We start from the raw sequence: 22,425 nt of genomic DNA, 5'->3' as shown, positions 1-22,425 counted from the left end.
ATTAGAATTAGTACAGGTGATAGACTGTTCTCCAGCTCCCATAACAGATAACCACGAGAAAGTGTTAGTCCCAGAAGGGGAAGGCAGGGTCACAACATCAGAGGCACATCAAAGCAAGCCTACCAGCCATACATCCAAACCACATCATCTGTAAACCAAGTATTTGCCACATCATCCAGAAAAGTTATTGCATGAGGTCAGAATATGCCACTTGTATGGAGCCTGAGCATTCAGTTAAGTCAATAATAAAAGGTGTAATAAATATCTGACAATTAAAGGATAAGAAAATCCTTCAGAAAAGAAAAACAAGTTTCTCCACATCCATCTGTTCTTCACAGACTAAAGCTCTATTAAAAAATATAAAAAGGAGGAAGGGACAATTCCCAGTGCACTGCAGGTTTAAGCTTTTGGGCAGGAACTCGCTTTTACTTTCTGCAAAGTAATTAGCAAGCAAAAAGTCAAATCAAATTAGACAATCTATATGCAAATCAGAGCTAAACTCATTACAGATTATTTTTACCTGTAAGGGTTTATGCAGTTCTCCTCTATCCATTTCTCTCTTGTGATCTAGAAGTCTCATGGAAAGAGCAACAAACAATACACAGCTGAGGAAGATCCAAATCTCCAGTCTATGGAGATTGTTATCCGTAATACTTGGCCAGGAAGGATTGATCGAAAGTGTTTCAATCACACCTTTCTGGTTTCAGTTCAAGGCACAAACTAGAACTGCCATGAGTCTATCAATTAAGCTCCATCAGCTGTTTAAGCAGAGGAGGAATGCTTACCCCAAATCCCTTCAAAATCATTTTATTCAGAATGAAGAATTAGAAAGACCAAGCACATATGAGTCATTTTATGAAGAAAGGGACCAGAGATTTGTTTTAGAAATAAGGATTTAATTATAAAGACTTAGAAAAGACCTCAGCAAAGACCATAAACAATTACAAATATCAGTGGAATGAAAAACAGAATCTCACCAAAGAGGTGTTATTTAATTACACTTGGTGAGGTTTCCATCATGTACTTTTTTTTGAGGTTATCCTTTCTGGGGCTCCTTGAGTGATTTTGGTTGGGTTTTGTCTCAGCATCTGCAAAATTATCTCAAAACTTAGAACTAATAACCAACAGCTTGTTTATTTCTGCGGTCCTTGGAATTAGCATCCTGGTTATCTACATTTCTGACAGCTCTACAAAACGATAAAAAGGCCTTGCCAGGCCAAAAAACAACAACAAAAAAGAATCTCTGCAAGTTCCAGATTTTCTGAGCATGAAGGATGAGTTCTTACCTTATGTAAAAAGTACAATTTTGTGCACTAGTGCCACGTAAATCTTTCCATTTAGCAAAACAAGGAGGAACACTGTGCAGTGCCCAACAAATGGATCTGCAATGGCCTCACAGCTTCCTTTCAAGGGGCAGTTCCCACTTCCTCTTCTATGTTCTGCAACACCTTTCACATACATCACTCAACTGCTCAGACTTCTTCCTCACTGGGTGCTGTACAACTGCAGGAAGAGAGGAAGCAAGAGTTGTGCTCACTAATCTCTTTTGCTACACTTCTCCAAGTAACTTAAGACTACTTAAAGTTAATACAAATATACAACTGAACTAACACGTTCTCATGCTTGCATATCACACAGCAGTTAAAGCATCTTGGAACCAGGTAAAACAAAATCCATAAAGTTTGGAATTAATGTTATTCTTCAGCTGGCCTGGTTTCCTAAGAAACAAACCTCAGGCAAATACGCTGTCTGCATACATTCCATGAAAATGAGTCTGGAAAGAAAAAAAAAAGATACAGCTGGCTGATTTTCAGAGCAGATTTGGGAGGTGAGCAGAAGTTACTGGAACGTGACCCCTCAGGATACAAACTGCATGGCTGTTTTCTGAGAGGAAATAAGAACTGGGCTATCTCATTACACTGACCCCGCAGTGCAAGCCAAGGCAGCCATCAGGTATTTGCTGGACACCCAAAGTTCAGGAGTGTCACAACTTGTGAAACTACTTCTTCTCCACAACAGGCTCTTTCCTAGAGAGCAAGTCTCCTGTCAGGGTAAGAGATGCTTCCACACTCATTTATCAGCACACAACAAGTGATAAAACTTCAATCTTTGTATACAGTTTGATCAATAGCTTGAGTTGGCTTTTAAAATATCAAATTAAACAGTCCAGTGGAAAAAACCTTCTCATTTCAGTATTTCCTTATTATTTTTTCCTTAAACTTTTGCCTCTAGAGCCCACACCTTAAAAGACAATATTGTTGTAACAATTATTGCTATATGCTAATATGAATGTCAGGTTTCTTGTGATCAGTGTTTTACACTTGTGGTATGTGTCCAACCACGTCCCTGAGCACTGGAAGGAATGAAGACAGCAGAACACAACGGAATCCAACAGTACTTTATTACCCACTCATTGCAGATGAAGTTAAACACTTCAGTTACCAGTCAATACGAGTTTAAATATTAGTTGACAACTGCAGAAAGTGTACAACGAGTACAAAATCATTAACCACAGTGTAACAAAAAGTTCCAATGTACTGATGTTTAAAACATCAGTTGTACACTTATTATACAGCAACCATTATATGATCCTCAGCTAACTCGGGGATTGCATCTGAAAGCTGGTGGTGTGTTTTTTTTAAATGAAGTTCTCCAAGAGGTTGAGAGATTGGGTTACAACTGCATTATTTCCCAAAATACTACTTACATACAGCCTTACCTTTTACAGACAAAGCTGGTTTGCATTTTATCAACACTTCCTTTTATCAGGGAATGCAGTAACAAGAAAAAAAAATCTATACATAAAAAAATTAAACTCCAATACACAATATATTATATATATGTATATCTATATTGTACTACAGATTTCATATAAATCAAGTATAGGCCAAATTTTGGCATCAGTTTTAAGTGCATTAAGTTTAATACAAAATCCCCCTCAGACTCTGCTCTTACTGTTCACTTTACTTGCTCCTGAACTGATCTTTATCAGCTTTGATACTTTAGACATCTAGAGTTTTCTTAAGATCTAATTTCCATCTCAGCAATATCACCCTTGTCTTTCATTACACTTTCTAACAAAAATAAACTTGTAAGAAAACTTAGTGACTAATTTAGTCAAAGTTTAGTGACTAATAAAATTCTCCAACTTGATGGGAATTCTTATTTACATTTACTGGTCAATAACTTCAAGGTAGTATTATCCCATGTACCCTCTATTCTCCTTTTATCCTACAGGAACAGTTACTGATAGTACACATCCTGCTTTGCTTTCTTAAGTGGGCTCTTACCAACATGAAAATTATTTCTAGTGCAGAATGGAGTGCAAAGAAATTTTTCTAATGCATGGTTAAATGTGCTTCAAATCTAGCATCACTTTTTAGAGAACACCTAAAGAGCTCTATCTTCTCTGCCACACAATGTCATATCTTGTTTCCAAATTCAGCTTTGTTTGCCTTTGTTTAAGGAAGTATTGTAAGAAGAAAAACAGCATTAGTGACTCAATTCATCGATCATTTTGACAAAGATGGTACTTACAATAAATTTTAAAATGAGCTTTTTTTTTTTTTTTTTCTGAAACAAAAAGGCCACTTGAGCTTTCCACTGGAATAAAGTTCTGGCATGAAGCCATTCAATGAGACTTCCTCCTGCAAAAAGTTTCAGTTTCCTCAAACTTGTTTGTAAAATACAGAAATAAATTGTATAACCTACAAACATTCTACATTAGACCAAAAAACCACCCAAGAATCAATTGCAGTAAGTTGAGTCACAATACCCCAATAAATCAATTGTTCTGTCATCACTTTATCTACTGACATTGTTCTGGGGTCTCCTCATTCACACAGTTCTGGTACAGAGGGGGAAGCGTCAATGAAGTCTTACAAATGTGCAACCACTTCCAGCTACTGAGAAACAGCTTCCAAGTTAAGCCCTTTAAAAGTCTTGTAAAAATGGGGCTAAGTGTGATTCTAGCAAGAACAATCTCTCAGACCTCAAAAGCAAGGCTGTCACACCTCAGAAGAGAAGTCACTTCACACACTGATGTCTGCAGGCAGGTCAGAGCATGGACTTGTCCTTCAGGGTTCACTCTCAGTGTAATGTGGAAGGAACCAGGTGCAAAACTTTACTCAAAGTTAACAGGAGTTTGACAGCAATGCCCCTTCATACCACTCAATTACTTAATATCATCTGTATTCTATGTCAAAAATCTCAATTTTGTATTGAGAAAGCAAATACTGAAACAGAAACAACTTTTAGCACAACAGATGTATTTACTTACAGCATGCAAGGTTTGTTTTGATGCATTTTTGCAGCTAACAGCCACTCACAGCCCTTAAGTATTTACAAGTTCAAAATTACAATCTTCACATAAGTAGCAATTGCTTACAAAAGTTCTGGTCAGCCCCTTGGAAATAAGCAAGAAATGGAGTAAAAAAATACTGAGAGCAGTAATTAAAAAGAGAAAAGCAAAGGAAAACATAATTGCTTCTAATATCCAGACAATGTAACACTGTTCTGGTAAGAAAAAAAATAAACAACACAAAAGCCACGTATCACATTTAGAGATGCCATTTTATAAGAAATGCATCTTTATGGTGGTTGTTTTTTTTTTTTTTTTGGAGAAAAGCTGTACATAACCTTTCAAAAATTCCAAGCAAATAAACAATACACAACTCCCTTTGGTTTGCCAATTTACCTTTAAGTAGCCTTTCCACCTGCCACCTTCCCCCACAGTTTCAAGGTGAGTGGTAAGGCAAACATGAGCAGAGACTGAACAGCTTCACAGGTGATCACACAGGAGAAGGATGCTTCAATCAACCCCAGCTCGTGGTATGGGATGCAAAAGTAATCACTTTTTCATAAACATGAAGCTTTTTTCAAAATAAGAGATTCTAAAACTCACCCAGGATGCAATGCTCAGTGCTGACTGAGGGCCAGGTCAGGAAAAAAATCCTGCTCCTTTATTTATGGCAATCTAAGACTAATTTGAGTCCCTTCAGCCTCTTGGAAAACAGACTGTTGTGCCAAATCACTCTCTACCTGCCTGTTGGTATTAAGTTTTATTTCATACAGTAATTAAATAAGATGAATTTAACTTGCAGCTTTTTGTAATAAATGTGTGTTTTTATCTGCTTCTATAAAGTAGAATTTCTCTCCTTAAGACTATACAGCCTGGAACAGAGGGAATTCCCTAGCAGGGACATGGAATATGTTTTTGCACTGTTTCATGAAGGATTTCAAGCATATTGTCCTTCTGTAAAGACATCTAACTACCCTTTAAAGCTATGTTACATTTATTTATAAACCATTTGGTACCAGCTGATGCTCATACTAGAAACATTTTTCGTGTTCAACTCTAGGAATAGGTTAGGGCAAAAAGTGCTGCTTTGTTTTACCTGCTGCTTTGTTTCCAAAGAATCTCAGCTTATTAGTAAACAAAATTATGCTACAATACAAACATTTACGTTGGATTTTTAAGTGTTTGCATTTCTGTGATTCTTTATTCTCTAACAGTATTTGTATTGCATGACATTTGTGCTAAACTGCCCTCTTGAGCCTAACCCCTTATAAAACATGAAAATAGAACAGTAAAACTTTTTCTCATGTAAACTTCAGTAAAGTAGTTGCAGTCTGAAGAGACAGAGTTGTGAAGGTGCTGCATAAACACTCTGATGTACATTTCCTGGGGACTAGACTGTGGTACACGGAACATGACATTTTGAAGTCACTCAGTGTAATGTATAAAAATATAAAATATATATTCATGAGTAACAGTAGAATAAGCTACAGTGCAATTTTCCTTAGCCTGTTGAAAGCTCTACCTGTGTGTGATCTTTTCCACCCCTTCTACATCCTCCACAGTACACTTCATGTTCCATTAATACTACAAGAGAGCAAGAACAGCTAGAAAAGACAGCTTGAGCTACACTCTATCTGCTGTAAACTTGAAGCATCTAGAAGTCCAATATGTACCTTAAAAATTCGTTTTGCTCACTTTTCTGTGCTAGAATTTAAACATTTTTTGCTATAAACTGTAAAGCTAGGATATTTAAGGAGAATATGCCCTAAACTTCAGAGAAAGCTATCCTATTATTTTCACCAGTCCTCAGACTAATTTAATATAATTGAAACTACAGCACTTTCTCAGGGCTTTAAGCATAAGGCATTTTGTGTACATTCCCCCAGCTATTTATTTAATGGCTATCTTGGTGTGCAAAGCCAAACCAGTGGAAATCCCACCCTCAAAACCTCAGAAACCAATTTACCCTTTACTGCACATTCAGCATTGAACTGTAAAAGGGAAACAGAGAGAAAAAAAAAAATCAAATGCAGAAATATGCACAGAAACAAGGGAACCATTTTCTACTGGGTAAGGGCTTTTCAGCGACACAAGTTGTTCAACACCCCCTCAGCTGTGAATTCCTCCGTTTGAATACATTCATAGCGGTGCATTCGGGATGCACTGGAGAAATGCATCAGAAAAGTTATTTTTCACATCATCTGGTGCCAGTGTACCGTAACCTCCTCTGCTTCAAAGGAAGTGAAGTTAATTTCGTAAATCTACACAGTAACAGTTTGGAGATATGACCTCCAATACAAAAAAAAAGAAAAAAACCAACAACAAAACAAACCCCTTCCAATTGCAAATAATGTTTACCAAAAATGTAAGCTTTGCGTTCTATCTAATCACTGTATTTCCCAACCAAATGATGCTTTTCCTGAAAAAAGAAAGGTACAATACAAAACTAAGTCATTTGTGTCTGTCACTAAGACAGAGCTTCCTGTCATAACAGTTCCTGACGTGGAAAGAACAGATCGGGCAACACATGAACAAGACAAAATGAAACAGAAATAGGCACATGAAATTACAGTTGAAGGGTCATATCCTACTCACCACTGGAAAAAGGACCATGAAAAGCTGTAAAATTTAGATATGCACAAACAGTTCATGCATTGACCATACTGTCTTGACTGCTCACAATCTGTCAATCAGAATGATTAAAAATTTAATTTGATCTTTACATTGTCTTATAGCTATCTAAACTGGGTAAAAGTGACTATCACCTTTAAATATAGTATGTTAATGCATAAAAATACATATATTTTCTAGAATAAGGATTATATTTTCTAACCAAATACCTAAAAGCAGTGGTCCTTCTAGATTAGTTTGGAATAATAAGTGAAGCCCATTTCTTTGCAGAATGGGGTGTTTTTATTGTTTATACGTTTAAATAATTAATTTTGAATATCTGTCCACTGTATAAACAATCTCCAGAAAAATATATCCTCTTCCAGTAACTTACAATACACATTAAAAATACTTACAAAAGGGATTATTGTTCATTTACAACATCTTGAGCTCACAGACACAATTTTTGGGCTATTTCATTACTCAATTTTGATCAGGCAAAACTGAATATTCCGGTTAACTTGAACCATGTCAGCAACATGGACAATCTAACATTTCAAAATATCTGCCTAATTATGTAAGATTTTAAATAAAAATTAGGCATTTTTACATCACAGTATATATGGCATTTCTTAATTTAGCAACAGAAAGGCACAGTTATTAAACCATAAAATACAGTACCTGAATTATGTATACTCTAGTGATGTCTACCAATGCTAATAGAGACATTTTACTCTGTAGAGGGGGCTAAAGAAAAAGGCTTCTGCTTGTTTATTTAGAAAAATTCAACCTCATTACAAGTTTGGTCCATTAGAAATACCTATTAGCTGAAACATCTTGAAGCAGGACTTCAGGAAAGAATAGAAGAAAGCAAATTTAGCAGTCTATGGTCCAACAACTTGAGTAAATTACCGTGAAATGGCAAACAGATGATGAATGGAGCCTTCTGATTAGTTGTCAGACATACCTGTTAAAGTGTCAGTGTACACAGGTACAGACTGACAGACATCCCAGATACATTCACTGCATCACACACACACACAGACTTTGTTACAGCAATAAGTCTAGACACAGCATTTACAGAGTTCAGCACCTCTCCTGGACTGATACTTGACTGCTGGCCCTACAGCATCCCCAGAGATGTGCAAAGCCCTCTAAATGCTTTGCCTGCTTTCTATTGCTGTTAATGTGAAGACCCTGCTAAAGCCAAGCTCGCCGGCCTTCCCGTAGCAAACTAGTGCACCTCCAAAAAGCAACTAGCTCTGTTCTCCCTATTTAACGTGCTCCAACTGCATCAGGAAAGCCCAATGAAATGGAAGAGGCAAGGAACAATAAACATGAGGGAGAACCCAACCATTCCATACGTGATGTAGCGATAGGGAAGCTCGACCTCCATGCGCTGCCGTGCTTTCCGTACGTCGTCGTGCGGGATGCGGAATATTTTACAGGCCAGCGGAATCGTGGCTTTTTTCATCGCGACTTTTGTTACCAGCAGAACTATCACCCCGATCAACAGCCGCAGTATGGCTTTTCCAAACACAGTCACGGTGAGAGAGGACAGGGATAACGGTAAGGTGTGGGGAGGGGGATCCAGCTGCAGGCCCGTTATGTAGTTGACGTGAGAGCCGCAGGCCACGCCGGCCCCACAGCCCAGGATCTGAGCCGTGTCTCCTCGCGACGTGCTCCAGGTGTCCAGGGTAAAGGAGAAGATGCCCAGGGCCAAATGGAGACTGATGATAATTAAGGGTGCATATTTGTAAGTCAAGTTGAAGTTATCAATCAGGTCCACAACTGGATGGAAGACAACCAAGATAAGAATAGCATACAGAAACCCAGCAATAACATCCTGTTGAAGAGAAAGACAGGGTTTCAGTGTAATAACAATTAAAAAAAATAATTTCAATTACATTAACAAGAACACAAGCCTAGACTGCTGTAATGCTAAAAGTGACTTGTGGATTCCCTTTTTTTCTTTTTAAAGATAAGGTAAAGAATTGCATTTGACCACCTATTAACAAGTCACCTGCATCCTGACCAGATCATGAACGAAGTTATAATCAAATGATCCATGGTCAAAGTTGCAGATCTAGACTTTTTAGTAAGGCCTGTTGTGACAGGACAAGGGGTGACAGTTTTAAACTAAAAGAGGATAGACTGAGACTAGATATAAGGGAGGCATTTTTTCAATGTGGGTGATGAGGCACTGGTGCAAGTTGCCCAGAGAGGTGGTGGATGCCCCATCCCTGGAAACATTCAAGGTCAGGTTGGACAAGGCTCTAAGCAACCTGGGCTAGTTAAAGATGGCCTTGTTCACTGCAGGAAGGGTTGGACTAGATGGCCTTGAAAGGCCCCTTCCAACCCAAACCATCCAGTTATTCTTATAGGATTCTGTCTGCTGGCAACAATAGCCCTTGTCCAGGGTCAGGGCATTCCAACCTACAGCCAGCACAAATCCAGCCCAGCTAAATACGTTCTGCCAACTTAAGTTTGCTGAAACAGCTCAACAGTGGATCTCAGTGCTTGGGTGCCAACACACAGGCACGCTGGCAGTTGAGGACCACTGCAGCCAGGCACTGCAGCTTCAACTTTCCACTCCAGCTTCAAAATTAACAGTGGGGCAAGAATAGAGAACTGATTCCAGCTATTAAAAGAGAGGAAGAGGTAACTTCCATGGCTTCATACTTGATTTTCAGTTTTATTACTGATTTTAAAAAGTCTTTTCTTAGTTAAAAGACTACTCTGTTTTTTAATTTAGTGTTAAAATTCAGTTACTGTTGATTAATCACTCAGTTGCGTGGAATTATCTGCAACTTTTGTCACCTTAGTTGTTAATGAAGAACAAGCACTACACTAAGCCAAAAACTAAAAAGTGGATCCCCTTCATTCTCATGCTTATCAACTCTTCCATATGAGCCAGGAGGTGGGACTTGGATCAGCAGGGTTTGTAGTGCTCCCTCTTCAATGGATCATTTTTTTTCACTTCCACTAACTGAATGCTTGCTAAAAGCTCTAATACAATTGACTGATATGAACATCAGACTTGCTCAGCTCTGAAGCAACCACAACTGCCTGCTCTATTTGCCATCCTATTCCCCCCAAACTCAGGCACCATGGTTGATGTTTCTTGCAGGCAACACGTGGTGAACTGTATTCCCTCAAACACTGCAGAGGATTCAGGTGTGAAACTGCCAAATACCCAGTCTGGTCACTATTTGTTGCACTACTTTGTTCTAAGACATTATGTGCCAGTTGAACTATCAGTCTATCACATCATCCTCCACACAAGTGGTTCTAATTTGGGAAGCCTCCTAATTAGTGATGCAAAAATGCCATTCAGTTTTTCTGAGCTGCCTCATTTTCACATGCTCCCTTTACAATGTGTTCATCTAGCAGCTTTTCTACTCCCTACCAGGCTTACTCTTTTCTGTCTGTTAGCTTTTCTCCTTCTAGCACATGATCCTTAAAAACCATCCTCATTAGCAGTCTTGCATTCCAGTTACCCCTTTGTAGTGTTCTTGTTTTCCCATTTTAACATTGCATACATTTGTGTTTCAGTTTGGGGGGGGGTTTAACCCTGTTTAAAAAATGAGTTTGTTTTTCAAAGATGACAACTTTGTTATTTGGTTCTAGAAACTCTGGCAAGTGAAACCCCAGCAGGTAGTGTGGTGCTCTGAAATGAATGTGCTTTGAGAGGCTGAGATGGAACCCAAGTGAACATTAAGAGCCACTTTCTCATTCTGCAAAATTATTTCTACTCTGTAGAGGAAAATTTAGTCTACACTTCAGAGTAGTCATCAATTTCTGCACTAAACCCTGATATTAAATAGCTGTTAAGTTTCAACTGCAGACTGAGTTAGTAAAAGACAAGTATAAATTAACCATGATATTCACTTTTAGCTATTGTATCAATTTCTGTGCTGAAGAAATGTAAGTATTCTGTTCCTGTATGGTAGGACATTCAAAAAAATACGTCTATATACAATTATTGCACTGTAAAACCTTCAATGTGATGGCAGTTTATGAAATCAGAACAGCATTAAAACAGAAGCTTAGTAGGATTATTTTCTTACCAAAATTGAATGCATTCCCATATAAATTCGACTACAGCAAACCAAGGAACACCAGCAAAGTGCAAGGATCAGTCCAAACATAAAAGGATACTGGTAGGGAATAAAAATGGAGAAACTGTATTAGAATTTGGAAAAAAAATAAATTAAAAAAAAAAATCACTCTATGAGAATTCTATAATTAATTCCAATTAATGCCACTTATGCTTACCCTTTTCCTTGTCCTTTCCTTTCCCTCAAGCCTATTAGAGCAGCTTTTCATAAACTCAAAATGTTAAGTCAAGCTTTCAAATTCTCCCTTGTCTTCCTTTGCATTCAGAATACATGAATTTCAGTGCTGGGGTCATACCTTTTCAAAGCACTAAGAAATGTCTCCATCTCTGTAGCAGTTTTCTTGCCATGCTGAGATACCCTAAATTGGCCACATGGGCAGAGACAAGTGTGTGCTATAAACTGTGTAACAGTTTTACACTGAGTGAAGCAGCTCCATCACATACCAGTATTCTTAGCAATTATCCAGACAGAACCTAGTGGCTTCACCTTTTCTTCCTGAAAAGGAGGAACTCATCATAAAATTACAAATAAATTCAATCCTTCCTCAGTCCTTTATTTCAGAGCTTCTGCAATCCCTGACTTCACCTCTGGACATCAGTATGAAACTCCTAAAACAGAAATCTCTTTTGTTCTCTCCAAAATCATAAAAATTTCCTCTCACAGTCCACATTTGTTAAACAAAAAACATCAAATAAGTATTTGCAATTATTTCCATCTTCTCATAGATTTTTTTTATTTTTATTAATAAGGACTGTTTACCAGGAAGAAATGAAACACTTTGCTTTAATAAGCACATGCCAACACAAGTAGAAACTTAGTTCCTTAACTTTCTTAGGTTTTGGATAAAACTATGCTATATTAACATATTACATCTTCTCCACTAACATATTGCAAAATGTTGTACAAGACAGGATACAGCTTCCTTTTTTTCTGTATTAAAAATAATTATTAGTTCTTTAAAAGAAGCAGTCACGAGACAAAATGGCATGTTTCCAAAATTGCTTCACTTCCTATGATAAATCATTTTCAATACAAACAGGCAGCCTAGATGTACTCAAACTTAGGGATAAAATCTAAGAATTACAGGTAGTTTTCTTGCCCTTTCCCTTGTCCCTTTTATGGGTAACCTGAAGGGTAGAATATCCAACAAATTAGAGAAAGTATCTTTAACATTACTGGAGAAAGTCCTGTGCCCTCTGTGAAGGCCACTGAACTGACTGACAAGTTCCTAAATCAGTCTTTCAGTGAAAGGTTTGAGAGAAGATTATCAGTGTTCTGCATTATTCCAGTGTTGTTTGAATTCTCAGCTCCAGAACCAAGTTAGCATGACAAACCTAAAATAATTTTCTCAAACTGAGAGCATATCACTAAGCTTAGATTTCACATAAAGATTTCACATTAAAACAAATTCTAAATGCCCAGGTCACAGTTGTGTTACATCCAGGCTAAACTAATTCCTGTATCAATATTTGCCTTTGTTTCTACTACATTCATCTACAAATTGGACCTAAACAAGATTACAAACTTGTGACTCATTTCTAGCTGAAATGATGAAGGAACAAATCCAGTTTCCTGCCTTTCAGAAGTGTGCTAATAACGGGCAAACCAGCAGGACCTCGGTCACACTCAGACAGGATTGCAGGGTTATCAGGTGCCGACGTTGTTACGGCGCCCACAGAAACCAACCTTGTACCAACAAGTGCAGCCCCATCACTCTTCCTCATGATGCTTCTCCCTTCCTTGCCACTGACCTCAGGAAAGAAGGAATGCTGCCTGCCAGGAGGACAGTCAAGCCACACAACCTCCCACATGGGGCTGCTCCCCACTCCCTGCCAGAGGGCTCCCAAAGCAGGAATGCTGTATATGCAGGGATAGCTATACCCTATGTCCCATGAAGAGGAGCTCTGAGTTGCCCATCCCTTGATACCACGTGGCCATCCTTGTTTCCTGGCACACATCTTTGGTGCTTTCAGGGTCCAATGAGGGGTAAGGATTTTCTTTAATAAATAAAGACTTGTCCTGTTTCTGAAATGCCTGACAGAAACAGAAGCTGGAGCTTTAGCAGGAAGACCAATGCAGTGCCAGGCTCAGCAGGGCTACAGCAGTTAATGATCCTGTGGGTAAGAAGGTGGGATTGTGGGAGGGAAGAGGTCAGAGTAGCTTTAACAGCAAGATCCCGAGAACAAGGAGTATGAAGGAAAAAGTTAGGTGAGGAGTCTTGTTTTAAGAGTCCTGAGCAGGTCATTGTAAACAGCAGGGAAAGGATTCTGAAAATGAAAAAATAAATGCTTGCTCTCAGTTAAGAAATCTCAAGGGAGATTTGGGAAGAAGGAAACTGTCAGAAACTCCAACTTTGAAGAATATTTTGGAAAGAGTATTTGTCTCTGTCATATCTCACTCTAATTCTGAATAAATACCCTTTAAACCATCTGAAAATATAGGCCAGCTTAGTTCCTCTGTAGCAAAACATAGCAGAATAGTTTGGGTTGGAAGGGACCTTTAAAGACCATCTAGTCCAACCCCCCTGCCATGGGCAGGGACATCCTCAACTAGATCAGGTTGCTCAGAGCCCCATCCAACCTGGCCTTGAGTGTTTCCAGGGATGGGGCAGCCACCACCTCTCTGGGCAACCTGTGCCAGCATTTCACCACGCTCTAAAAAAGTTTTTTTATCTAATCTAAACTGACCCTCCTTTAGTTTAAAAACATCACCCCTTCTCCTATCACAACAGACCCTAAAAAGTTGGCTCCCAAATTTCTTACAGGCGCCCTTTAAGTACTGATCACAAATAAAGCACAACACTCTGCCTCCTCCTTGGCCTGTTTTCACTATACCTCGTAAAGGCAGCCACTGGGTTCAAGAATTCCCAGGACACCAGACTCGTAGCACCTGCTTAAACTCTGCCTTGGGGTGGTAAAATAAACAGGTATTTTCTCCTCACATGTAGGGCTAAGTGCACAAGGTGACTAGAGGAGAATATTAACACTCCCACACAGCAGAGTGCTCAGCAGCAATGCCAAGTCATACCACCAACAGAGGACATCACCTTGATCCTTACAAAAAAGCTGATGCCATAAATGGACTTCTAAATTGCTGTCTGAAAATAATTCAATATTGAGGTACCAGCAAGCATTTCCCAAATGTTGTTTCATCTAGAAAATGACAGCCTGTATTTTGCACATATAGTGGTATATACCATGGCTGTGTATCTGTAACCTCCCACTGTCTAGGCCTGCAAAATACCCCCAAATAACAAATATTTGCTGTTAATATAATCCCTTAAGAGTATTAATATTTGGTTTTCTTTATAATACTGTATTTCACAAAACTTATCTCCTAATCACAACTGAATCTTCAAAGAAAAAAAAATGAAACAAGCAGCTTTTACTATGTTTTTTACTTAAAATAGGCACATTTTATGAAAGACCACGGCGACAATTTTAGTATAAGTTTATCTCAAGTGTTCATGGAAGAAAGCCATAAGCACTTTTTTATTTTGCTATCTTGACTTGGGTCTCTTATTTTGGAAAATACTGCATTCATGAATTCAAAAATTAACAGCTATCAATTACCTCTGACCTATAAACATTTAGATCTTCTCTGTATAGTTGTATGTAGACACACTGACAGGCTCTGGACAAATGAGAGATATTAAAGCATGAATTGCTGAATTCCAGCAGTTTTATTCCCATGGGTCCTGGCACGTCAAATCAGACCTACAGAGGGACAAAGGACAGCTGCACTTCTGCCCTCTTCCCCAGTTCACTGCTGGTTTTACTGATTTAGGCATCAGAAGGCAGACTGGCACCAAATGTCAGAGATCACAGCTGGGAGAGGTAAACATAAAAACCAGGTTTCATTCTCTCAGCTTGTTCTTTTTGATAAAAAAATTGTCATATCATCGTTCTTGACCACACTTAGTGTCGCTGTCAGTCAGACATTCAGGACACAGTTTGGACACAAACACCTCAAACCCTGTCTCCTTGTCCTCAACTAAGACCATCTTAAGTATACCCTCAAAAACCCATTATGCCTCCATAGCCATCGTGCCACCTCAACAATTCTGAGTATGAGGGATATTTTTTGAACTGCACACTGCTTTCTTTTGTCTAAATAAAAAAAACTCCAAAAAACAAGCATGTTATTTAAAATTAAAAATAACACGTTGATTTCTTCACTTCACACATTCAGATAAAGCTAGGAATAAAACTGACTGAATAAACTACTCATCATTTCTCAGACTCATATCCAGAATCTTGTTTCAAAGAAACTGAATTAAATTCATCGGATTTAGAAAACAGCAGTAAAACTGTTCCCAGGAAGTCTTTGAGAATTTTATGCCCTATGTTTAAACAAAAAATTCCCATCCAATAGAAAATTCCATTACATCCTCCAAAACGGGCTTGCAAGCCTCTGACTGGATTCCTCACAAAACCTTTCCCCATCCTCCTCCCTCCCCTTAATCTGACTTTTTGCCAAGAGTCTTAATAACATAACTATTGTTTAAAAATGCTCGTAAGGAAACAATCTGTCCCAAAAGCTTTGACCTAGGTCAGAAAATTTCTTCTTTCATAATGAAACATTACTAAAAGACACTCTAGATGCTCATTTCTTTACTTTTTTAAAGCACACTCTACACTGGAGAAGTTTCCAGCACCTACAAAGGATTCCAAAATAATTTTCTAATATTTTCAGGGTCCTACATTATTACTCAATGATCTTTTTTAATTGTATCATAACTCAGAAGTTCAACTTGAGTTTGAGACAATTATTTTGGGCCAGAGTCCATGGAAAGAATCCAAGCAGCACTTGCAGCACCAGGCTTTCAATAAGGTATTTGGGCCATGTACTGGCAACAATCATATGAAAAGCCATGATCAGTGTTTATGGGAATGACTCCGAGACCCTGCTTGGAGAGATGAGTACAAAAAGCACAGCATAAAAATGGTTTTGTGCAAGGAGCAGAAGAAAAGGGAGAAGAGGATTGTTCGAAAGATCACTTATCAGTAATTTTAAGAAAAATAAACAAAGACTTTTTTTCAAAATTGGCCAAGTGGTAAACACTACTGGTTAAGCTGCATTTATCAACAATTTCCTTCTTTCTTCCACTGACCAACCTTAATACCAAAAGGCATGAAGACCTCAGTGTTATATGTCACTACAAGAACTTCTTTAAATCCCAAGGTAAGGTTTTCAATGCCAGTCCTGCAGGGAGTTAAAATATTTAATTTTCTGCCACACATAATCTGAAAAGAAATTAAGGAGTAGCAATAGGAATTAGCGTGTTACTTCTTTTCCTTGCAGTCATTAAAAAATAACCCCTCTCTGAACACAACCAGCAAGAATCTTATGGCTTGCTCTGTTTATGCCCCTACACCTAAAACTATAGTTTTTCTGCAAAGTGTTTTCTCAGGCTTAAACAACACACCCCATTTGAAAGAACAAGTAGTGCTTTACATGTGTACAATCCACCAAGAAAAAAGAAACCGCTTGAGAACTATTTCCTTTGAATCCTTTTTCATCAAAAACTCTGTATCCAACCTTGCAACATTTGTTTTTACATATTTCCCCTTTACAGTAATTAAAGATTTGCTTAGGCAAAGCTGAAAAATATATTTAATGCCAATCGACAGGGTTTAATAGGACAGGCTGCTGTATTCCTCTGGCACAGATTCCCCAGTGAGATTTCTAAGAACTGGCTGTGCTCTTTTCAAACTTTTAAGAATACCTAAAATCAAACAGGCCACACAACTTTTTTCAGCTTCCTTTACCAACTTCAGGCATTAATATGGCCCATAAAAGAAGACCTCACAATTCAAATCCAAGAGACAAGGCCAGTGTTGAGACCCTCCAAGTTCCAATCTCTCTTTCTCAAGTGTTCTCGATTGTGGGGGTAATTCTGTGTTTTCAGATCATCCCTTCAGTTGTGCTTCTCATGTCAGAAGTACTGACTGTTTAAGAAACGTGTAGAGAAAAACAATTAAACAAGCACACATCTTTTTGCCAAAGTTTCTTCCAAACATTTTAGTGTTTCAGCCAAAAATCCATTTGGGTTCGTCCCAGAGGTGAGGTGTCTCCTTCTGCGAGCAGTCTATACTTGCTCTCACACACAGATTTTGTACATAAGAGATGGCTTCCTGTGTGTAGCTTGCAGTTTATGACTACATTAATCTTACTAATAATGAAAGCCTTTCAACAAGGACAGACACTTAAAACTAGGATTTGCCCCTTTCTGTAAAATTCTCACTGTAGCAATGCTGTGATTAGACTATTCATTCACCCCCAATAATCAATTATTCCCTATTCCTGTGGGAATTTAGCCTTTTGAAATGAAAGAGCAGGCAGACAATTCTAGAGGTAACATTCAGTAGTGGTCAATCAGAATCAGAGAGTGATCAGAAATCCCAGAAATCCCAATACAGATCCTGTCAAACCCATCTCATTTGATTAGATTCATCAGCCTTGATAAAAGTCTTGGCGCAGACAAAAGATTTCTGGAAGGGAGTTTGCTGTGGTACCACGTGACAGTTTTACACAATCGGTACCACAGAGTCAACAGAGCACTAATGAACTGAAAACTGAAAAATACATCAGAGAAACCATTGCAGAATAAATGCATCTGCTGTGGGTTTAGCAGTGGTGTTTATCCAGGTCACCATTAGCACCAGCAGGGTGGAAAGACAGTCACTGATGAGAGGCTTTGCACATCAAACACTGGCAGACACGTACACAGGGAGGGCAGTGTTGTCATATTCAGCACCATCAGCTGCTTCAGAGGGGAAGCCATTCTAAGAACGTTGCTTCATTTAGTTACAGAGGAACTGCTACTTATCAGCCCAGGCTCTGGGCTCCTGCTGAACATCGACTGAGCGAAGTTTGCTCAGAGGCCTGCAGTGAGAGTCAGCAGTTCCTGACTCAGCTCATTAATGCAGAGCTCAGGAAGGAGTGCAAACCCATCACTTCCTAATGCAGACAGCTACTGCCAGAGCCAGGCTGCATCCTGGAGGAACAATGGCAGAAAACTGTGTTTTCTGTCTCTCTGGATGCTATTTTTTTTGTCCTCCTCAAAATAAGCCAGCAGGGTTATGGCACATTCAGGTGCCATCCCAACTCAAGCACCATTTCTAATAAAATATGTTTTTATATCTATTAGAAATTAGTGGTTCAATGTAATCTAACAAAATATAAAAAATACTTTTTCCAGTAGTCTCAGCCTGAGTCTTTGGAGATTTTGTAGATAATTAGCAGTTCACACTCTTTCTTCCTCCCCATTCAGGACATGATAAGCCAGCCTGGCTCAAACTGTCAATATTTCAAAGAAAGCAGGTTTTCCTCAAAGTGATAAAGGTTACTTTTTCCTACATCATATTAAGAATTACAATCCCACTGCCTTTTAAGTGTTTGTCCTCCTCTTTCAGGGCATCAGAACATCAAAGACAGGAAAAAAAAGAATCAGCATCTGTAACATTCCTAAACTCTTGTGAGTCTTTGGCATGAGCTTTATATTTCAAGGGTACTGAAATATCTTTGAAACAAGTGGGTTTTCACTGCTGAAATGCAGCATATTAAATAAACAAATAGGGATTATGTAAGTAGAATCAAAAGCTTCAGGTAAGCTCTCATAATAGAAGGGGAAACTGAAAAATTCTATTCCACAATGGACAGAACAGTCAGACATTATGAAAGTTATGTCAATATATAACTTGTTTCTCTCTGAAAGTTTCATTGAATATTCCCGATGCCCCAACCATCTTTAAAATACATCATCTCTGAAAATATTTTACTTGAGCAATTGCATTTATAGCAACTCTTTCACTCTTACTGTATATAGTCAAAAGTACTTTTGAACACCATGTGAAAGGAAAATAATTGTAACAGCATTACTTATAGTCATTGAAAACATGGAAAGCACAAATTCAACAGGTTAAAAAAACCCTACTGCAATCAAAACATGATTTTAAATGGACAATCTGGGCCATATGTAGAAAAATAACAGCAGATTTGCTCTGTTCTCTGTTATTCAAGGAAAAGACTCAAATAGATTGTCTTTGATAGAAAAGAACTATCACACAATAGTAGGAAGTCATAGCTCACTGAAAGCAAACTCCAAATAAGCTATACAGGAAAGAGATTCCCTTCTCACTGGAATAACATCTTTTAGAGCACGAGCAGCTTTCTTTGGTTGAGTATAAACTTCAAAGTGACAAACTCGAAGTCACTTGTATTGCAGAATAAAGTCCCTGCAGAAAGTCACACTTGTATCTGCTTCAATTCACACTCAGCCTCACTCCACTGCGATTTTCTCAACCAGCAGTCCCAAGATGTGGACTGGTCACCATCAGGGTATGTGTAATGCTTCTTCACACTGAATATATACAAAAAGACTGTACCCCAACATTTGCCAAAAAGTTTAAATCTAACCATCTGTATCTACTGCTAAATTTTTATAATTAAATAAAAATCATTTATTATTAATAGCTTTCCAAGAAGTTCTAAGGTCAGTCTTTTTTGACACCATCTATTTCCAGAAAAGCATGACAAAAAGATGTCACATACATTCTACTCCCTTTCAACACCAGTAAAATATGAAGAACAGAAGAAGCATTAGATGAAAGCTTAACTCCAGAGGTGAATCAAGAGGTTCTTGACATGCCATAGGTTAACTTCTGATTAATATTTGGAGATAATTTAAAAATCAGAAGAGATTTTTTTTACATGAATATTTTGAAATGGTAGAAGCTTCAAGGTCTGTTATTCATACCCATTTCACAGAAAAAAGGAATTAAAATTAAGACTCAAACACTTTGTTTCCTCATTTCCTAAGCACAGTTCTGGACAAGTAACAAGGCTGAATGTTTATGATTTCTTAATATGCATTCATTATATATATGTTCAGTCAATTAGCACAGTGTTTCACAGACTGCAGTCACAGGGCTGGCAAACCAAAGATCGAACTTGGTTCACTGGCAAAAACACATTTCACACACTGTCACTGTGCTGGTTCTGTAAAAGCAATCGGGACGGGCTCCCCTCTGCACACATGACATCAGTCTCTGCAAAGCTGATCGACTGCTGCTGCTAAATGAGGTTTCCCACATGCAAAGAAAGAGAAATCCAGTTCGCTCTTCCGACTGACATCAGCCCTACACACCCAACAAGTAATAATCAAATATTCAAATGATCGAGCATTGATCATGACAAAACATGATCAAAACAACTTTGAGATTAACAATCTCAGTGAAAATCATTTATTTCAACACCCGTAAAACATGACTATTATTTATATATCATATATATATATTATATATTACTATCCCTGCACAACTCTAGCAGAGTGATACTTCACATTTTCCTAGCAAAGAATATGAATCCCTAACAGTTTTCTTTTGGGTACATTTTATCACGTTGCAGAAAATAGATACAAAAGCTTTGGTTAAAGAGAGGCCAAATACAATCTCTAACCTTTAACTATCTCTTTCCTTTCAGCCACCCATTCTAGACACTGAGATAAAGCCACAGAGTGTCAGCCTGTGACAGCCGACAACTGGTGATTGTTATCAGTGACTGGGAAGACAAGAGTTCAGCCCCTGCCTAAAGCTTAGCACGAGACGTTAGTTCTCTCTGCCGAGATTACATCCCACTTAAACCAGGCAGGTATTATAATAAGGATTTGTAAACATTAACAACTTCAGAGTCGAATTATTGCATAACTTCTTCAACATTACACACACAGTCCTCAAAACTCTACACTGGACATTTGCTGCCTGGGAAAGCCTTATCCCTCAGTTACTGCTGACACTGGTGCAGTGATTTAAAGCTGGATACGTGATGTGCTTCCCTTGGAGTCGCTGCTGTTGCCGTACTTCTAACAGCAAGTGCCGAAGCACATGCCACTGCTTGCGTAAACCAGATGATCAGCAGTGTTATTTTAACTTCATCTACTGACCCAAAGTGCCACAGGCAGATCTTAGAGATTCTGCTGAATGAAGGTGCTGAAAAGATCAGAGATTATCAATTCCCGCTAATTAAGAGCACACCGATAGGTTGTAAGATCGCCTGAAAGCACAAAACCCAGAAATAATCATTTACAGTTTGTCGTTAATGAAACTAAAATCGTTAAAGGAAAGCTAAAGCTACAGACTGACTGAAGCTACAAAGTGACTCGTGGTAAAGAACGATCAGCAAAAAGTGCTTTACTCGCTGGCTCTCCACCAAATTGTCACTCTGTAAAACCAAATGCCTGTAAAAACATCAGATGCCTATCCAAACTTCGCGCGAAGAAGGGACAAGTTGGAAAAAACCCTCACAAGAACAAAATGCAGATTGTCACCGCAGATTTTTCGTGCCTGCTGAGCTAATCCACAAAGCCAGCAGGACTTCCATTCAACAGGACAGAATTACTAAAACAGTTCTTGTTACCTGAGCGCTCGCTTAAATCGCAGAAAAAAATATAAATAAAGGGGCGAGGGGGAAAGGCACAAATTTCACATTTTTCCCGAACAAACTCAGCCACCTCCCCTCCCAAAATAAATCAGGACTGTCGCATCCTCACACCCCGGGGCCGGGGAGCGCACGGCTGAGGACGCGGAGGTGCGAGCTTTACCTGCCAGCGGCCGTAGCTGAGCAGCAGCAGCGCCAGGGGGATGGCGGTGCCCGACATGGCGTGGGTGGAGGGCATGCTGTACTCCGAGTTGTAGAACACCTCCAGCTTCACCACGGGCGGCGAGGCGGGACGCGGCCAGCGGATCACATCCTTGGTGCACTGCCCCAGGTACATCACCCACACCCAGATGATGATGAGCCTCCGGCCCAGCCAGGCGTCCAGGTTCCAGATGCAGAAGGGGAAGAAGAGGATGTAGAAGAGCTCGTTGCCCAGCTCCGTGCCCAGGCTGAAAAGATAGTAGAGGAAGCGGCTGCGGGTGGCGAACTCCTGGCTGCCGTCCTCCTCCTCCGTCAGCGAGTTGCGGCGCGGCCTCCTACTCCAGGGCCGCGGGGGTCCCGCCGCGCCGGGCACGGCGCCGTTCCCGGCGGTGTTCCCGGCGGGATGCGCCTGCCCGCCCGCGGGGCCGCCGTTCGCCACCGGCCCCCGCTGCCCCGCGCCGGCCCAGCCCGAGGGCCCCTCCACGCCGCAGAGCCGCTGGAACGCGGCCACTTTGCGCGGGTCCTGCAGGTGGGCGGCCAGGCGGGCCAGGCGCCGGCCCACGGACATAGCGAGCGGTGGGACCGGCGGCGCGCTTAGGGCGGCGGGGGGGACTTCTCCTGATGGACGGCGGGAGGGGACGGGGGCTCCGCGGGGGAGGAGAGCCGTTCCCTGACGAGAAACGCGCTGGAGGGCGGGGAGCGACGGACGCGGCGGGGCTGCCCCTCGCCTCAGCGCGGCTCCTCCGCCGCTCC

The 22,425-nt window shown here is 39.8% G+C and overlaps 1 protein-coding gene across 1 annotated transcript; it reads right to left on the bottom strand.

Annotated features, from left to right (window-relative positions):
* Window positions 1-2,384: 2,384 nt before the first annotated feature.
* SGPP1 (sphingosine-1-phosphate phosphatase 1) lies at window positions 2,385-22,425 on the bottom strand. Its single transcript, XM_064659400.1, has 3 exons — window positions 21,635-22,425; window positions 10,981-11,070; window positions 2,385-8,756 (listed from the first exon to the last, which is right to left on the bottom strand). Exons 1-3 carry the CDS (start codon window positions 22,238-22,240, stop codon window positions 8,205-8,207), a joined length of 1,248 nt encoding a protein of 415 aa, XP_064515470.1. The 5' UTR covers window positions 22,241-22,425; the 3' UTR covers window positions 2,385-8,204.

The sequence above is a fragment of the Pseudopipra pipra genome, chromosome 6 (assembly GCF_036250125.1).
Source record: "Pseudopipra pipra isolate bDixPip1 chromosome 6, bDixPip1.hap1, whole genome shotgun sequence".
Lineage (NCBI taxonomy): Eukaryota > Metazoa > Chordata > Aves > Passeriformes > Pipridae > Pseudopipra > Pseudopipra pipra.
Note: the sequence above shows the minus strand (reverse complement) of the source record. Positions and strands in the feature narration are given on the sequence as shown.

Coding starts and splice junctions, on each gene's coding strand:
- SGPP1 (XM_064659400.1), bottom strand. CDS start 22,240: ATGTCCGTGGGCCGGCGCCTGGCCCGCCTGGCCGCCCACCTGCAGGAC. Junction 11,071..21,634: donor TCAGCTACGGCCGCTGGCAG/GTAAAGCTCGCA, acceptor ATTCCCTACCAG/TATCCTTTTATGTTTGGACT. Junction 8,757..10,980: donor TGGGAATGCATTCAATTTTG/GTAAGAAAATAA, acceptor TCTCTTCAACAG/GATGTTATTGCTGGGTTTCT.